General features: G+C 45.1%; 1 protein-coding gene across 7 annotated transcripts in view; it reads right to left on the reverse strand.

Moving 5' to 3' along the window:
* EML1 (EMAP like 1) overlaps positions 1-16,294 on the reverse strand; it is a 170,277-nt gene that overhangs the window by 40,743 nt on the left and 113,240 nt on the right. For all 7 annotated transcript variants that reach the window (XR_014313538.1, XM_082737637.1, XM_082737638.1 and 4 more), the window contains one exon: positions 4,230-4,364. Coding sequence is in view for 6 of the 7 variants with exons in the window: in XM_082737637.1 (XP_082593763.1) it covers positions 4,230-4,364 (135 nt within the window). In the remaining variant the exon portion in view is untranslated. The remainder of the gene's footprint in view (positions 1-4,229; positions 4,365-16,294) is intronic.

The raw sequence follows: 16,294 nt of genomic DNA on the forward strand, positions 1-16,294 counted from the left end.
GAGGGAGAGGGACAGGGACAAGCAGACTCTGTGTGGAGTGCAGAGCCTGACGCAGGGCTCGATTTCACAACCCTGAAATCATGACCTGAGCCGAGATCAAGAGTCAGATGCTTTACTGACTGAGCCACCCAGGTGCCCCTACACAAGAAAGGTTTTTCTAAATACACTATCTTCTTACTTAGGTTTGCATTTCTTTAATTCAGACTGGGTTTGATCATGGGGGAGCACACGTTACTTGTGCAATACACCATTTATCTCAGAGAAAAAATTCTTGCTGGGGACAAGTAAGAGCTGGTGTTAGAGACGCATGAATATCGGGGCCCAAGAGAAGAAGGGGTGCCAGCAGACAAAGGCCCTTGCTGCCAGGCTGAGGGTCAAGATTCAGATTACAATCTCAGTGATGTTCAAGTAAAACAACAGATTTTAGCCCTGAGGACCTCGAGGTGTCACTGAAAAGACTATTTCATCGAACACTAGAGCTGGAGGAAGGATAGAGCTCAGAGTCCCCAGCTCAGGGTTCCGGACCCTACAGTCTGGATAAAGCAGCTGGAACAGGCGTTCAGGTAGCTCAGTACAAAACAGCCTCTCAGGGGGCATTTTCACATCCTTGCTATTTTGAAGTTTTTTTTTTTTTTTTTTCTTTCCACTTTTGCTGACTCTTGAGGTGGGGAGTTTAAGTGTGTGTGTGTATGTGTGTGTGTCTTAATAATAAATGTGTGTTCTAACAAGGTTTCCAGCTGAGACAGTTCTTGTTCCAACAAAATGAGCCCATTACAACAACTTTTTGATGGAATCAAAGTATCTAGTTTACAAAACTGATATATGTCACTCCAGTTAGAATTACAAAGAGGGGGAAGGACCAGTTTTCTAACTGAAACACTCAAGCAGTCAAGCAACATTTTACATAAAACTGCATTCTAAGTAATAGTTGTTCTTCTGTCTGATAATAACACTTTTTTTTTAAAATTAAAAAAAATCCCTATTGGGTTGCTACAGAGGCTATGTTAGATAGCACAGGTCGTTCATCAGAATGTTACTGTTGATTTCCTATTTAAATTTAATACGTACTTCATTACAACACAAATCACTATGTAACTGTTAATATTTATCATCAGTAATCCATAGAGTAAACATTAACCTTGCCATATATTGCTTTTGTTTTTATGTAAGTCTTGTTGGTGCGAAGATTACATGCTGTTGTTATAAGCAGAGTATTTTAAGGTGTTAGACACTCGAAGACAAGCCTACAAGGTCACAAGAATGACCGTCAAATCCAGTGACCACTTCCAAAGAAAATGCGACACAGGAACATTGATACTCATAAAAGAACATGGTTTCTATGGAAGTAAAACACACCATTATTTTCAAGTAAATTAGTCTATCTCGGAAACTGTGAACATTGAGGACCTCAAAAACACGATTATTTTATGTTTGACATGAGGATTTAGACGAGCTCTATGGAGTGTTCATATTTGCTGGAATTCTCAGCGAGAACTATACGTGCTGACGTGGGATTGTTTTCCTGGAGCGAGAGGAAGCTTTTTCCAATTTCCGTACAAGGGCCACATGCGCGAAGACAGCTCTGCATATGGTGTGTGGCAACGTGCGCTCGGGAGCCAAGAGTCTGCTTCTCCCAAGAAACGGCCCCGGCGTGGGTGCGCGGCGCACTTGCTGCACAAAGCCGGGCCCATTCAGGGTCACCCCTGGGCTCACTCTCCCTCCCTGCATGCCGGCCAGCTCGCCTGCAGCCCTGCTCACTTCTGGTGCAGCGCGGACAACCGTGCAGACGTGTCACACTTTCTGACCACCCCCTGACCCCCGACCCCTGTCCCCCTGAGCCCTTCTAGATCTTGCCCGAACTCAGGTTGTGTTCCTGGGACTGCATCACGCACACGAACCTCAGTGAATGTGTGTCGGACCAGACACAAGGCTAATTGCTTCCACCCCCGCGTAACCCCCTTATCTCACAAGTGAGGGAAAGAAAGTTCCCAGTTCCAGAAGCCTTGTCAACGATCCTCCTGTGCTCTGCTCGGGCCTCGTGCTCTCACAGGCGCACCACCATGATGCCCGCGACCAGGTGCCAAGCCTTGGGCTGGGGGTTCTCCTCGCAGTCAGTTTGACAAGATTTGAGGCGACTGGGTCTGAGATCCCTCAGGCACCCAAGTGAAAGCTGAAGCTTGGAGAAGTTCCTGGTTTACAAACCCAGACCTTTCTTTTACTCTAGAGTTTGTGCCCTTTCCATTTTGTCTTGCTGTCCCCAGGAACCGCATAAGACCAGCTCTGAAAATGGACGACGGCCTCCTGGAACCATGGACAGACAGACATTGGAGTGATCAGGAGATGAGCACACCGTCTGAGAGCACCGAAGACCATGGTGGTTTAAAGACCGTTATGTCAGGCCACGTCCCTACAGCTTTTTCTCAACACTTTAAGACCCGGCCACTGGGCATTGGTCCGGGAGACTCCAGCTCTGGTTTGGGGCCAGACCAACAGAGCCCAGGAAGGGGGCTGCTCACCGGGGAAGGGAGAGGAGGAAGGAAGTAGAGAGTCAGGCAGAGACTGAATCACCAACTTGACCTTCTCCGTGCTGCTTCTTCCTGTCTCAGTTACTGGGCTATTATTCCCTCGGGCCCCTGAAGGTATCTGCCACATCAGCAATTACCTACGAGAAGGCAAGAACTTTCCTTCTCAGGTGTGTGCAACTCAACTGTTCAGTGGCACACAGGCCTCAACTTTTTCTGGGTCCGAACGAAACAAAGGATTTATTTTTAAATGGACATGTTTAGTTGCTTGAGTTATTTTTAGAAAATGAGAAGATTTTCCCCATCCCTCATTTCCAAATCAAAATTTCCTACCGTGGCAGTAAAAACAAAACAAAACCAAACAAAACCTTTTGCAAATATCTTTTATGGAAATATTTACCCAGTGCATTTATCAATGCCATAGGATTTGAAAGATAAAACAGATCTGGAGTTTGCACAAGGCAGATTCTCTTTGGAAATTCTTAATAAAAATCAGATGTGCACAGAAGGAGCCAAGTTTTTAAGAACTGCCAAGATCTAGACATTTCAGGCCAACTTCCAAGCTTACCCTAAACTCAGAGGAGCCTGCGGCAAGGCCCATTTACGCTCTATTGCCAACGGAGCCACGTGGCCTTATTTCTAAGATATTATGGTCCAATTAACATAATCTTCTGATAAGAAGTACTAACAGTCTAAATTAGAAGACAGAGGCCCATGTCAGTCTCTGAGGCTGTTATTTGACAGTGCGGGGCCCTAACCTGATACAGTTGGGGAAAGTGCCTGCATCTTTTCCACAAAAGGTACCTTTCAGGGATAAAACTCAAAAAGAATTTAAGGTTCCTTGCAGGGCTGAATCCGAGTGGATTTACAAACTTGGAATTTTTACAGCCTGTGGGTTGGAGTCGATCGCTTTATGACTAAGCCTTCTTCTTACATAAACATTTGGGGGGAAAAAGCCACGTTTAGCCTGCGAAGCTGAAATCCCTTCCTCAGCCTTGCTCAACAGAGAGAGAGTAGAACGATGTTTCAAAAGAGAATAAAGTGCAGCGTCAGGTATGTGCCCAGAGACACCGGTCTCCCGTGCCCCACACGTTAGTACACCTGACACGGCCCATTAAAACGGCAACAATTCCCTTTCACTAATAAAAGGCTACTAGTAGTTGTGTAGGTGATCATCATGATCCATGATAAATTAACCTCAAAGGTTCAGAATTAGAAGTAAGTGTGTTTTGGGAGACCAGAAAGAAACGGTCCTATACCTGGTATCGGCTCCGTATTAAAAATGCTTTCTGACAAATGATAAAACTTCAACTTTTCATCCAGTCTGCCTTGGGAAATACGGTTGACAAAGTTAAACAACCCAGTGAAACTAATTTCAAAATGGCAGCAGAATGTACTAGAAGTATAGAGTGCTCCATAAGGAAATTCAGAATGGTCTTTCCCCCAGTTCCCAAGAATTCGTGGGAATTCTTTCTGTCGGCACCAGGGTGGTGGGATTTCTAGCTGGACAGTGACGGCGGGAGCTGGGTGGAGGGCCTGCCGCCACAGGCCAGTGGCTCTCCGAAGTGCCCGCAGCGCTCTCCGAAGGCCTGCCCCCCGCGGAGAGCTCCAAGCTCGCGTGCATTTTAGGGGATCTTCTGATTCATCTCTGGGGAAAAGAAGTAACAGAACATGCCGACAGCAGAAGCCCAGAGGGAAGCCGCTTACCTCTCACTGTTCTTCTTGCCGCTGGAAGAGCTGCTCGTGGATCCCGTGCGGTTTCGGTTTCCTTTGGAATCCCCATGGCTTTCCTTCCGGCCGCCAGGAGATACTCTCTCGGAGGAGCTGGTCCTCTTGATGGCGCTACAGGGAGAGGCAAAGGGCATCGAGATTCTTAGTGGGGAGCTTGTATTTTACTGCCAAGCATAAAAATATATTACACGGAACATTGTACTTTCACATGGCTGTTTAAGAGCTCGGCTCTGATCCTACCTATAGAATGTCTGTCTCTATGTGTGTGTGTCTGTCTGTCCGTATTCTTCACTGCAGAACGTCACTTGGAATCAATGCTCTGTTCGCTGCCTTTGGAACACTGGCAACTGGTACCCAGTTCAATGTCACAGCAGAAACCACGAGGGAAATCCCCCCCAGCCACGGCTGAGCGCACTCCAGCAGTTTCGCAAGAAGGAGCCTGCCCCGGAGCAGGGTTCAGTCTAAGGCAGGGGTGACACCCCCAGAGGGCATTTGGCGATGTCTGGAGACATCTTTAATGGTCCCAGCTGCAGGGAGAGGGCTGCTACCAGCATCAAGTAGGTGGACAGGCCAGGGATGCTGCCAAAAGTTGCACAACTCCCCGGACAACCTGGCGACAAGAACCACCCAGCCCCTCAAAGTTCACAGTGCCGAGACAGAGGAGCTCTGGTCTAAGGGCACATGTGGGACAAATGGAAATAGGACACCCCCGGTAATGACTAACACGGTCCACCCTGTGTGTGATGCCCCAGTGTGGAGGTAGCACCCCTGCAGGGTAGCCAGGGGGAGCCGGATGGGTGGGGGTCTGGGGGCGATGTCTGGGAAGACTTCCTGGAGACGGCGAATTTCTGGGAGAGATGAAATGAGTGGCATGAATGTGTCGCCATCCCACAGGCGGGGAGAGATGTGCTAGGAGAACGGCAGACCCATGTGGCACGAGGTACCTCGGCCAGGACCCGGGCTGCAGGTGGGACGCGCAGCGCCTGGAGCACAGCCGTGAATTACGGGCATCCCTGTGATGTCCAGGTCCTCACCAGCAGGCCACGCGTTCACCTCGGGACCCTAGCTCATGGGCCTTCTTATGTACTTTGAGAACCTGGTACAGAAGTTTGATGTTCATTCAGTGAAAAAGACCGAAATAAGTGAATCAGTAAGTGGGCATATCACAGAGAGCCCGTCGCGAGGTGCTCTAACACCTGCTCTCGGTAAGAGAGGAGCGGGCTGGCCCGTGGGCATGTGAGCCAGCCCGTGGAGAAGGCTGGAGAGGCGGGAGGAGGAAGCCAGGAGAGGGGCCTGCAGGCAGGAGGAGGCAGGTGCAGACAGAGCCGGGGCTGCCGGTGGAGATGGGACGAGACACTAGTGCCAGGTGGCTGCGACAGGACGGGCCCAGGGAGGGTGGCCGATCAGACCCCATTTCAACGGGGGAACACGGGATCACGGCAGTTACGACCAAGGCTACACTCCTGGGGGGAGGGTCTGAGGCCCCCCTTCTCCTAATGACACAGCACAGCTGCGCAATGGCGTTTCTCAGTAGCCCCCCCCCCCCCACTCTGACTCGCCTGTCCTCACCCCCTTCCTTCAGGCCAGGTTCAGTCCCTTTCCCTTTGGAAATGCTCAGCACTCAGAGAAGGATCTCTTTGCATGTTTTTAAAACCTGCATGGTGTATCAGTTTTTTTGTTTTTTGCGTATCAGCTTTTGAAAAACCACTGCGCCCTCTGGGTGAGCAAAAACAAGCCACGTGACCGTCATTGTGATGACATCGGTGCGCTTTCCGCACAGACTTTCCGGGAACTAAGGAAGCTTCGGATCTGGAGCACCAGAATCTCACAACTGCGATCTGAACGGGGATGCCTTAAGGTCAAAATTGTGCATTTTTAGAACGCTCAATTTGGGGACAAGGAAATTACAGATCTTAGGAGAGCACTGCGTTTCTCAAATTTGGGACTGAGGTCTAAAAATTCTAGAAACCTTTGTGCTTAAAGTTTAATTTCTTCCAGAGACAAGACACAGTGAGCTGATTTAACTTTGCGGGATCTTTCTCTGCCAAGCACCTAGCATGGGGCTCGGAGGCACGCTGCCTGGTCCCCGACGGGCCCCGCGGGACAGCAGCCGCGGCAGCAGCCACCAGCCCGAGCGTCACCCACGTGGTGTCCTTCGGGGAGTTCATGGCAAGTTCATGGCAACTTAAAGACTAGTATAGAAGACGCTTCCAGAGCTGGAAGAGCCATGAGTGTTCATCAGTTACAGCAAACATTAACCGGTTTTCTAATAATGCTGAGCTTAGCGGCCTGATCTACCAGGGGGCACCAGGAACGAGCAGGTGGCAGGGACGGGCCATATAAACTAAGAACTTCTCGGCTGGCATATGGGACTTAATCGAGTCCCCCGCAAAGGTCAGGTGAGCCCCTTCTACAGATGAGGACACAGAGGGACACAGGAGCTCCAATGGGATTATCTCCTCCTCGTTCTCTCTGCGGGGCTTCCTACTCAGGCCTGCGCACGGTTCAGGAGCTACATGCACACAGGGCTGAGGACCTGTCGAACATCTGAAAATCCAACGAATGTCCGTCATTAACACGGTTACAGGATCTGAGGCTAGACCAACAGGAGACGCTGAAGACCGACGTGCTGCAGTGGTAACGAGACCTCCGGCGCCCACACTGTGCGCTCAGCTGAAGGGCTCCTCGCCTTCGAGTCCTTCTGCTTGATCCGCACGTGTTCAGGAGACCCACAGACCTGTTCGATCTACGCGCGAGAGCCACGGGGACAAAGTGGAAGACAACCGAGAGTGACGACGGAAGCATGGGAAAAGTATTTTGCGAAGCTTCAATAAATAACAGAACACACAGCGCACACCAAAACGAGAACATTTCCGTCTGCCTGTACAGACTGGGACGTAATTCATCACGGCTCTTCCCAGATATTAGTCATCTGCATATTTGCATTAAAATGTGAAACTTAAAATATATATATATATATATATATATATATATATACACTATTGTTGGATACAGAAGAAAAACAAGATATTTCCTTTTGAGAGCCAAGAGCTCTTCTGAATTAAAGAGGATTTACCAGGACTCTAATCGAAGGACAGAAGAGAAAGCTGGAAGACGAGACATTCAGCCAGAGGGAGTAACACCGCACACTCACTGCGAGAAGCCTCCTTCGATAACCAGCAGCGAAAAATCGAAGGAGTTATGTTTCCTCTGGACAGCAAGGGAAAATATTTCTCTTCATTGTGAAAGTGGTAGAAGGTCTGGCTTGTGAGAGACTGCACCATAATGGAATACATTTTTTAGCACTTAAAGCAAGTAAAACATTTCTGGTATAAAAATGCATAGATCCCATCTTTTCTGCCTTTTGCTCCTGGTCTCTACCCCCAGGGCCAAGCCAAAAACCTTCTAAGTTCTGAAAATAAAATGGTTCTTTATATTTCATTCTGCACCCATTTGAAGGTTTTTGACAATTTAAACTGAATTGTAGACTTAATGAACGTTTATGCAAGGGTGACTGGTGGTAAGCTTTCTTCCTACGTTAGACAGCAACTCTGAGCAACAAGCTACAGTTATGTGTCTCTCATTATGTGATCTGGAATCAAGGATTGGCTTTCCAGAATTGTGTAAGAAGATCCCAAACATTTACAATTGAAAAAACAGAAAACAGACAGGTAGCGCTTGCATACCACCAGAGGTCTCCTGAGATGTCGTCTGTCATCACCCACTGGGGTGATGATCCTTGATTAGAACAATTATCCACTCAACAGATATTTCTTTCTTTCTTTTTTTTTTTAACTATTTTATTTATTTATTTGACAGACAGAGATCATAAGCAGGGAGAGAGAGAGGAATGAGCAGGCTCCCCGCTGAGCAGAGAGCCCAACTCGGGGCTCGATCCCAGGACCCTGGGACTAGTCTTGGGACTATGACCGGAGCCGAAGGCAGAGGCTTTAACCCACTGAGCCACCCAGGCCACCCAGGCACCCCTCAACAGATATTCCTGAGGCACTGACCTTACGAGGCATGCTGGGCTGAGCACTGGTGAGTCGGCATGAGACAAGGACCAATCTGGAATGTGTCCTGCAAGTTACAATTCCTTTTTTTTTTTTTTAAGATTATATTTTGGGGTTAGGGGGAGACAGAGGGAGATCACAGAGGGAGAGTGAGGGGGAGAAATAGACCCCCACTGAGGAGGAAGGGCTGATGTGGGGCTTGACATGGGGGCTCGATCCCAGGACCCTGAGATCATGACTTGAGCTGAAGGAAGACACTTAACCGACTGAGCCACCCAGGCGCCCCAGCAAGTTCCAATTCTTGCAGGAGATCACTCATTTCAGTAATTACAAAATGCTCTTATCTCCCTCTCTTCGTCATGTCCTAGGAAGGCTAGTGGTCTTGGAGAATCTGACGGATCTTCAGAAACTTCTGTTCTACCATGTGAACCCAGATCCCTAAACCCAGGGGGTGACTGTGTCACTTCTGATCAAGGGACAGGGGCCAAGTCATCTTCCTCTGTTCAATGGCAGAATGACTCTATCTCTATTTTGCTACAGAAACAGACTCAAAAGGTGAGTTTAACATCTACGTTTCAATGGATCTGACTTATAAGGAAATATATCAGAAGTAATAATAATAATTAAAATTCCCCCCAGACAATCAGATTTCCTTTTCTACTTTTTGAGATTGCGTGCGTGTCCAGCATTTACAAATGGGTCTTTCTAACAGGTGTAACCATTTTTCCAAAGCACTGTCAGTTGTTTATTTTGAAGCCATAGATGCTTATCCCCCCTAATTTACACTTGGAACAGCATGTTTTTAAAATAATGCTCTGTTTTGTACCAGTTTTGTTCTTTTGATCTCTCTTCTCACAGCTCGGCTATTGTAAAACTCTACTGAGGAGCAGAAAGAATGAGTGATTGTCTCTGTTCTGAGCCAGTGGAAATGTTACTCTATTGTCCGCGTTAGCACCCCGCTGAGCTAGGTATGACCTAGAATGTCTTCCCCGGATTTTCTGCCTTTTTTCCTTTGACTAATGGAAACAAAGCTTTTCCCAAGGATTCCAAATCAAGCCCCCAATCGAAGTCTTAATTGGTGACACAAAGCACAACCGCTGGGGGCTGGACAATTTCCAAAGGAGATTTTGTTCTTAAGCACCAGGCTGAAAAAACCCATAGGACAGAAAACAAACATATATCCATCCACACAGTGCAGATGCCCCGACTTGGTTAATTTGAAACTCGGATTATAGAAAAATTCCTGCATGATTGTAAACATATTTGAAACGTCCTGAAAGCTATTTTATTCTTAATATTCAGGATGCCCAGAGTGCTTCTTGCTCTTTTCAGAATTCTCTCCTAATGAGAGATCTATAGGAACTTGACCACAGAGGAATAATTAGAGGCTACAGTTTGGGTTTCCAGCATCCAAGTGGATGGGAACTCACATCCACGGATGCCCATAAAAGCCAGAAAAACAAAATTAATGGATCATCATGTCCTACCCTGAAAACCAAGAGTCTTGGACACTCAATTGAGAAAACCACGTATTACTGGTTGGCTGCTTGACAACAGCTGATTAGACGAACCAAACTGATTATTCTGTAAAGTAAAAAGAAGCATCTGCAAAGGCCTTAGAATATTTCTGGAAGGAAGGTTGTTGTTTAAGTGTTGACACGTACACAGGCACACGATATGGCGGCTACAAATAACCAGGCTTCCTTCCTCCCTCCCTTCTGTCCTTCCTTTCCTCCTAAGCTAATCTTGCTGAGAGCAGTCACTAACCATGAGCTCTCGTGAATAAAGCTGACACGGGGGCAGAGGACCCAGGCCTCTGCTCACAGCAGATGGCCAGTTCTGTCCTTGGAGTCCAGCCCCTGAGCCCCTAAGCACTCAGCAGTCCTATCTCCCAGACCTGCTGCCACAAGGTCCCATCAGCTGCTCCCATCGGCACCCACGGGGACATCTCAGAACATCGCTGTCCTGACAGCAGCGCGCAGACAGCATGGGCCATACAAGAGGAATCATTTCCAAACGGTAATTATATCAAGTGCTTTTTATGAGCCGATGTAAATGCTGACCTGGACATCTGGGGGAAACAGCCTAGCGTCGTGGGAGGAGGACAGGCTCTAGATGCACGTGAACCTGGGTCTGAGCCCCTTCCCAGCTCTGTGCCTGTGGGACCTGGGGACGTTTCCTCATTTTTCTGAGCTTCAGTCTTCTTATAAAATAGAAATACTAATATCTACCTTCCAAGTCATTTTGAGGACTAGTGATACCAATATTAAAAACATGGTACTTTATATGCTTCTGTTATTATTGACGAATGATTTCTGCCAGCTTCACTGACTTAGGGGGGCCCAAAGCACCCACGGATGCCTCCGTGTTTTCACACCCCGGGGAGAGCATCCGTCCGGTTCCGGAGCCCTGCCTCACTTCTCTGGTCAGTTCAGAAACCTACTCCCCAGCCTTACCCTACTCTGAGTACACGTTTCAAACACTAGAACTGAAAGTACAATTTGCCAGGAATTCTAGCATTTATGCCACATTAATCTAGCATTAATCCTACGAGGTCTAAGAAAGCCATCCACAGTCTATAAAGTGAAGAGCATTATCACACTACATCAAAGTTACTTAGGACCAGAGAGAATTCTACAAAATCAAGGAGCAAGAATGTTGGAAGTAAGCTCTCATGAAATGAACTGAAAGCCAGAAATTGTGTTTGTATTTCAATTTTTCCTTTCCTTTTTTTTTTTTGCCCTGAAAAAAGTTTTTATTTTATTTAAATTCCAAATATATAAGAGGTATAAATGATAAAATTCTATTTTATCCAAGAATAAAGGGAAAGAATTTCTCATTTTCCATTAGTAATTTGCTACTTTATTTATTTTTTAAAAAAGAAATTTTTTTTGAGTAGTCCCCACACCCAATGTGGGGCTCAAACTTACGACTTCAAGATCAAGAGTCGCAGGCTCTACTGACTGAGCCAGCTGGGCACCACAATAATTTGCTACTTTAAAAAGTCACCCTTGAGGGGGTGCCCTGGTGGCTCAGTCAACTGGTTAAGCATCCAACTCTTAATTTCGGCTCAGGTCAACATCTCAGGGTTGTGAGATCGAGCCCCATGTTGGGGTCTGCGCTGGGCATGGAGCCTCCTTAAGGGTGTCTCCCTCCCCCTCCACGTGCACTTGTGTGCTCGCTCGCTCTCGCTCTCTCTCAAAAAAGTCACTCTTGAAATACAATGTCTCGCTCTTGAATAACCAATGTGTCGAAGAGGAAATCACAAGGGAATTTAGAAAATATCTATAAACAAATGAAAATAAAAACAAAACACCCTAAAACTGTGGGATGCAGAGAACACAATACTGGAGGGAAGTTTACCGCAGTAAAGATGTGCGTTGAGAAGAAGGATTTCAAACAACAACCTAACTTTCTACCTCCAGGAACAAGGAAAAGGAGAACTGAAACAAAAGTTAGTAGAAGTCAAGGACCTAATAAAGATTAGAGCAAAGATAAATAAAACAGGGAATAGAAAAAAAGAAAAAAAATCAATGAAACTATATATTTTTTTAAAAAGATCAACAAAATTGACAAATCCTCAGCTTGACTAGGAAAAAAGAAAAGAGACCCAAATAACTAAAATTAGAAATGAAAGAGGGGGGCGCCTGGGTGGCTCAGTGGGTTAAGCCGCTGCCTTCGGCTCAGGTCGTGGTCTCAGGGTCCTGGGATCGAGTCCCACATCGGGCTCTCTGCTCAGCAGGGAGCCTGCTTCCCTCTCTCTCTCTCTCTGCCTGCCTCTCCGACTACTTGTGATTTCTCTCTGTCAAATAAATAAAATCTTAAAAAAAAAAAAAAAGAAATGAAAGAGGGGATTTTCTAGTGGATGCCACAGAAGTGATAAGAATTCTGTGGGACTACTATGAGCAATTATATGCTAACAAAGTGGATAGCCTAGAGGAAATGGACCCATCCCCAGAATCATACAACCTTCCAAGACTGAATCACGACGAAATAAAAACCCCAACAGACCAATAACTAGAAGGAAATTGCAAAAGTAATAAAAAAAGTCTTTCAACAAAGAGAAGCCCAGAGCCAGAGAACATCACCAGAGAGTCCTACCAAACATTTAAAGATGAATTAACACCAATTCTCCTCAAACTTGTTCAAAGAACTGAAGGGTGGGGGGTGGGGGGGTTCTTCCAATCTCATTTCATGATACCAAAACCAGACAAAGACACAGGAAGGAAAACTATTGACCTATATCCCTGATGAAGCTTGAAGCAAAAATCCTCAATAAAATGCTATCAAAGTGAATTCAACTGCACATTAAAAGGATTACAGGAGTCTCCCCCCTTTCCATGGAGTACATGTTCTAAGACCCCCAGTGATGCCCGAAATAGTGGGTAGTACCAAACCCTATTTTTACAGCTTTTTCCTATAAGTACATATCTATGATCAAGTTTAATTTATAAATTGGGCACAGTAAGAGATTAAAAATAGTAATTAAGAATAAAATAGAACAATTATAACAACATACTATAATAAAAGTTATATGACTGTGGGCTCTGTCTCTCAAAATATCTCTCATTATACTCTACTCACCCTTCTTTTTGTGGTGATGTGACACAGTACCATGTCTATGTGATGGGCTGATGTGATATGAATGAGGTAGGCACTGTGACATAATGCCAGGCTACTGCTGACCTTCTGGTGGTATGTCAGAAGGAGGGTCATGTGTGCTTCTGGACTGAGGCTGACTATGGGCAGCTGAAATTGCAGAAAGCGAGACCACAGGTAAGAGGGAACCATTAGACCATAGCCCAGTGGGATCTAGACCTGAAATGCAAGGATGGTTCAAAATACAAAAACCAGTGTAATACACCACATGAAGGAGAAATACCACATAGTGAAGGAGAAATACCACATCCCTATCTTAATGGATGCAGAAAAAGCACTTGACAAAACTCAACATTCTTTCATGTTAAAAACTCTCAACAAATTAGAAATAAAAGGAAACTGTCTTAACATAATAAAAGTTCACAGCTTTTAAATTAAAAGCTCACAGCTAACATCCTATGCAACACTGAAAAACTAAAAGCTTTACCTCTAAGATCAGGAACAAGGCAAGGAGATCCACTTGTGTCACTCCTGTTCTACACGGTACTAGAAATCCTAGCCAGCACAATTAGATAAAAAAGAGAAATGGAATCTACTGACATTAGAAAAGAGAAACAGTTATCTCTGTTTGCAGATGGCATGACCTTACATGTAGAAAGTCCTAAAGATTCCACACACACAAACATTTAAACCTAATAAATAATTTAAGCAAAGTTATGGGATACAAAAATCAGCAAAAATCAGTTGCATTCCTATACACTAAAAACGACTAACACAAAAAAGGAAAAAATCCCATTTGCTGCCCGATCAAAAAGGATAACATACTTAGGAATAAATTTAACTGACGAAGTGAAAGACTTGTACGTGAAAAACTATAAAACCTTGCTAAAAGAAATCAAAGAAGACATAAATAAGTGGAAACCCACCCCATTTTCATGAATTGGAAGACCTAATATTGTTAAAATGTCTATCCTACCCCAAATGATTTATAGATTCAATGCATCAACGTGGTATTTTTTGCAGAAATAGAAAAAAAAATCCTAAAATTTAGAAGGAATTTCAAGGGATCCTGAATAGCCAAAACAGGCTTGATAAAGAGGAACAAAGTCGGAGGCTTCAAAGTATCTGATTTCAAAATAAGCTACAAAGTAACACTAATCAACTTGGTGGGGTATCTTTATTAGCACAAAGAGAGAAAATAGATCAATGGAACAGAATAGAGAGCCCAGAAATAAATCCCTGAGTATATGGCCAAATGATCTTCAACAAGGGAGCCAAGGGCACACGACAGGAAAAGGACAGTCCTTCTCAACAAATGGCAAAGGGAGAACTGAATATCCACACGCAGGAGAATGAAGTTGGACCCTGATCTTAGATGATACACAAAAATTAACTCGAAAGGGGTTCAAGACCTAAATGCATGACCTAAAACCATAAAAGCCCCAGAAGGAAACACCAGGGGACATCTTTGGGATATTGTATTTGCCAATGATTTCTTGGATGTGGCATGAGGAGCAAAAATAGACACTTGGAACCACATCACAATGAAAAACTTTTGTGCATCAAGGAAACAACAGAGTGAAACGGCAATCTACGGGACAGGAGGACATGTTTGCAAACGGCGTCTCTAATGAGGAGCTCACACCCAAAATGCATAAGCAAATCCTACAGCTCTGGAAGAAGGACAGGAAAAGGAATAATTTAAATGATCATTTAAACAATAATTTAATTTAAATAAATAATTCAAATAATTAACATTGGCAAAGGGCTTAAACAGACATTTCTCCAGAGAAGATAAACAACAGCCCACAAGCATGTAACAAAATGCTAAATATCCAGGTAGCTGGCTGGCTCGGTCAGTAAAGTCTGTGACTCCTGATCTCAGGTCATGAGTTTGAGTCGCATATTGGACATAGAGATTACTTAAAAAAAAAAAAAAAAAAAAGATGCTCCGTGTCACTTATCGTATGAGAAATGCCAATCAAAACCACAATGAGGTATCACCTCATATCCATTAGGATGGCCACTTGCAAAAGAATAGAAAATGACAAGTTTTTGGCAGGGATGAGAAGAAATTAGAACTTTTGTACTAAAAGTTGGTGGTGGGTATGTAAAATGGTGTCGCCATTATAGAAAACAGTATGGCGGTTCCTCAAAACATTAAAAATAGAATTACCTTGTGACTCAGCCATCGCACTTCTGGGTATACACCCAAAAAAATTAAAAGCAGGATTTTGAAGAGCTATTTGTACAACCACAGTAACTGTAGCATCATTTACAACAGCCAAGAGGGAGAAACAAGCCAAATGGCTATCAACAATTACTGGATAAAGAAAATGTGGGGTGTGGGGGTGTGTGACACAGACTTAAGAAAGCAGGAAACCCTGGGGCACCTGGGTGGCTCAGTGGGTTAAGCCTCTGCCTTCGGCTCAGGTCATGATCTCAGGGTCCTGGGATGGAGTCCCGCATCAGGCCTCTGCTCAGCGGGGAGCCTGCTTCCTCCTCTCTCTCTGCCTGCCTCTCTGCCTGCTTGTGATCTCTCTCTGTCAAATAAATATTATAAAATCTTTAAAAAAAAGAAAAAAAAGAAAGCCGGAAATCCTGTGAAATGCCACAATATGGATGAAGCTGGAGGACAGGACGCTACTTGAAAGGACTCGGTCACAAAGGGACGAATAAATGGAAAGCAGTCAGAGTCCCGGAGACAGAAAGCAGAAAGGTGATTGCCAAGGGCTGGGGATAGGAATTACCATTTAACAGGTGTAGAGATTCGGTGTTGTGAGGTGAAGAAGTTCTTCAAACTGAAGGTGCGCAGAGGAGAGGGGGGAGGAGGTGGGGATGGGGGAAGCGGGGGGGGGGGGGGGGGGGGGCGCTGGGGACGGAGGAGGGCCTTGTCCTGACGAGCGCCGGCCTTCGTGCGGAAGCGCTGAATCGCTCTACAAGCAATTCTCATTGAAACTAATACAAGTCTGTAGGTTCACTGGGTTGGAATTAAAACTTAAATAAATAAATACATAATTTTAAAAAGAAACAGAAAGAAAAGATGAAAGACTTCCTGAGATCTGCTGCACAACATAGTGCAACAGTCCTTAACGCTACTGAACTGTGTGCTTACAAATGGCCGAGACGGTACATTTAATGTGTATTATAACAGATGGCAATCGGAATCCTAAAATAAAGTCGGCCTTGACCATCTTTGAAATCTAGACCAAAAAAAAAAAAAGGTAGTCCGTATCTACTGTCACCCGTTAGAATGCAGGAGAGGTCACTTCACGCTGATTAGAAAAATGATTCAAGCAACTATCACACAGATACAACATGAGGCTAAGAATGTCATTTTTAAGTTTCAAAAAGCCTTGCAAAGTCAATTTTCTTTTTTTTTTTTTAAAGATTATTTATTTGACAGAGGCACAGTGAGAGAAAGCATGA

The sequence above is a fragment of the Mustela nivalis genome, assembly GCF_964662115.1.
Source record: "Mustela nivalis genome assembly, chromosome: 6".
NCBI classification, from domain to species: Eukaryota; Metazoa; Chordata; class Mammalia; order Carnivora; family Mustelidae; genus Mustela; species Mustela nivalis.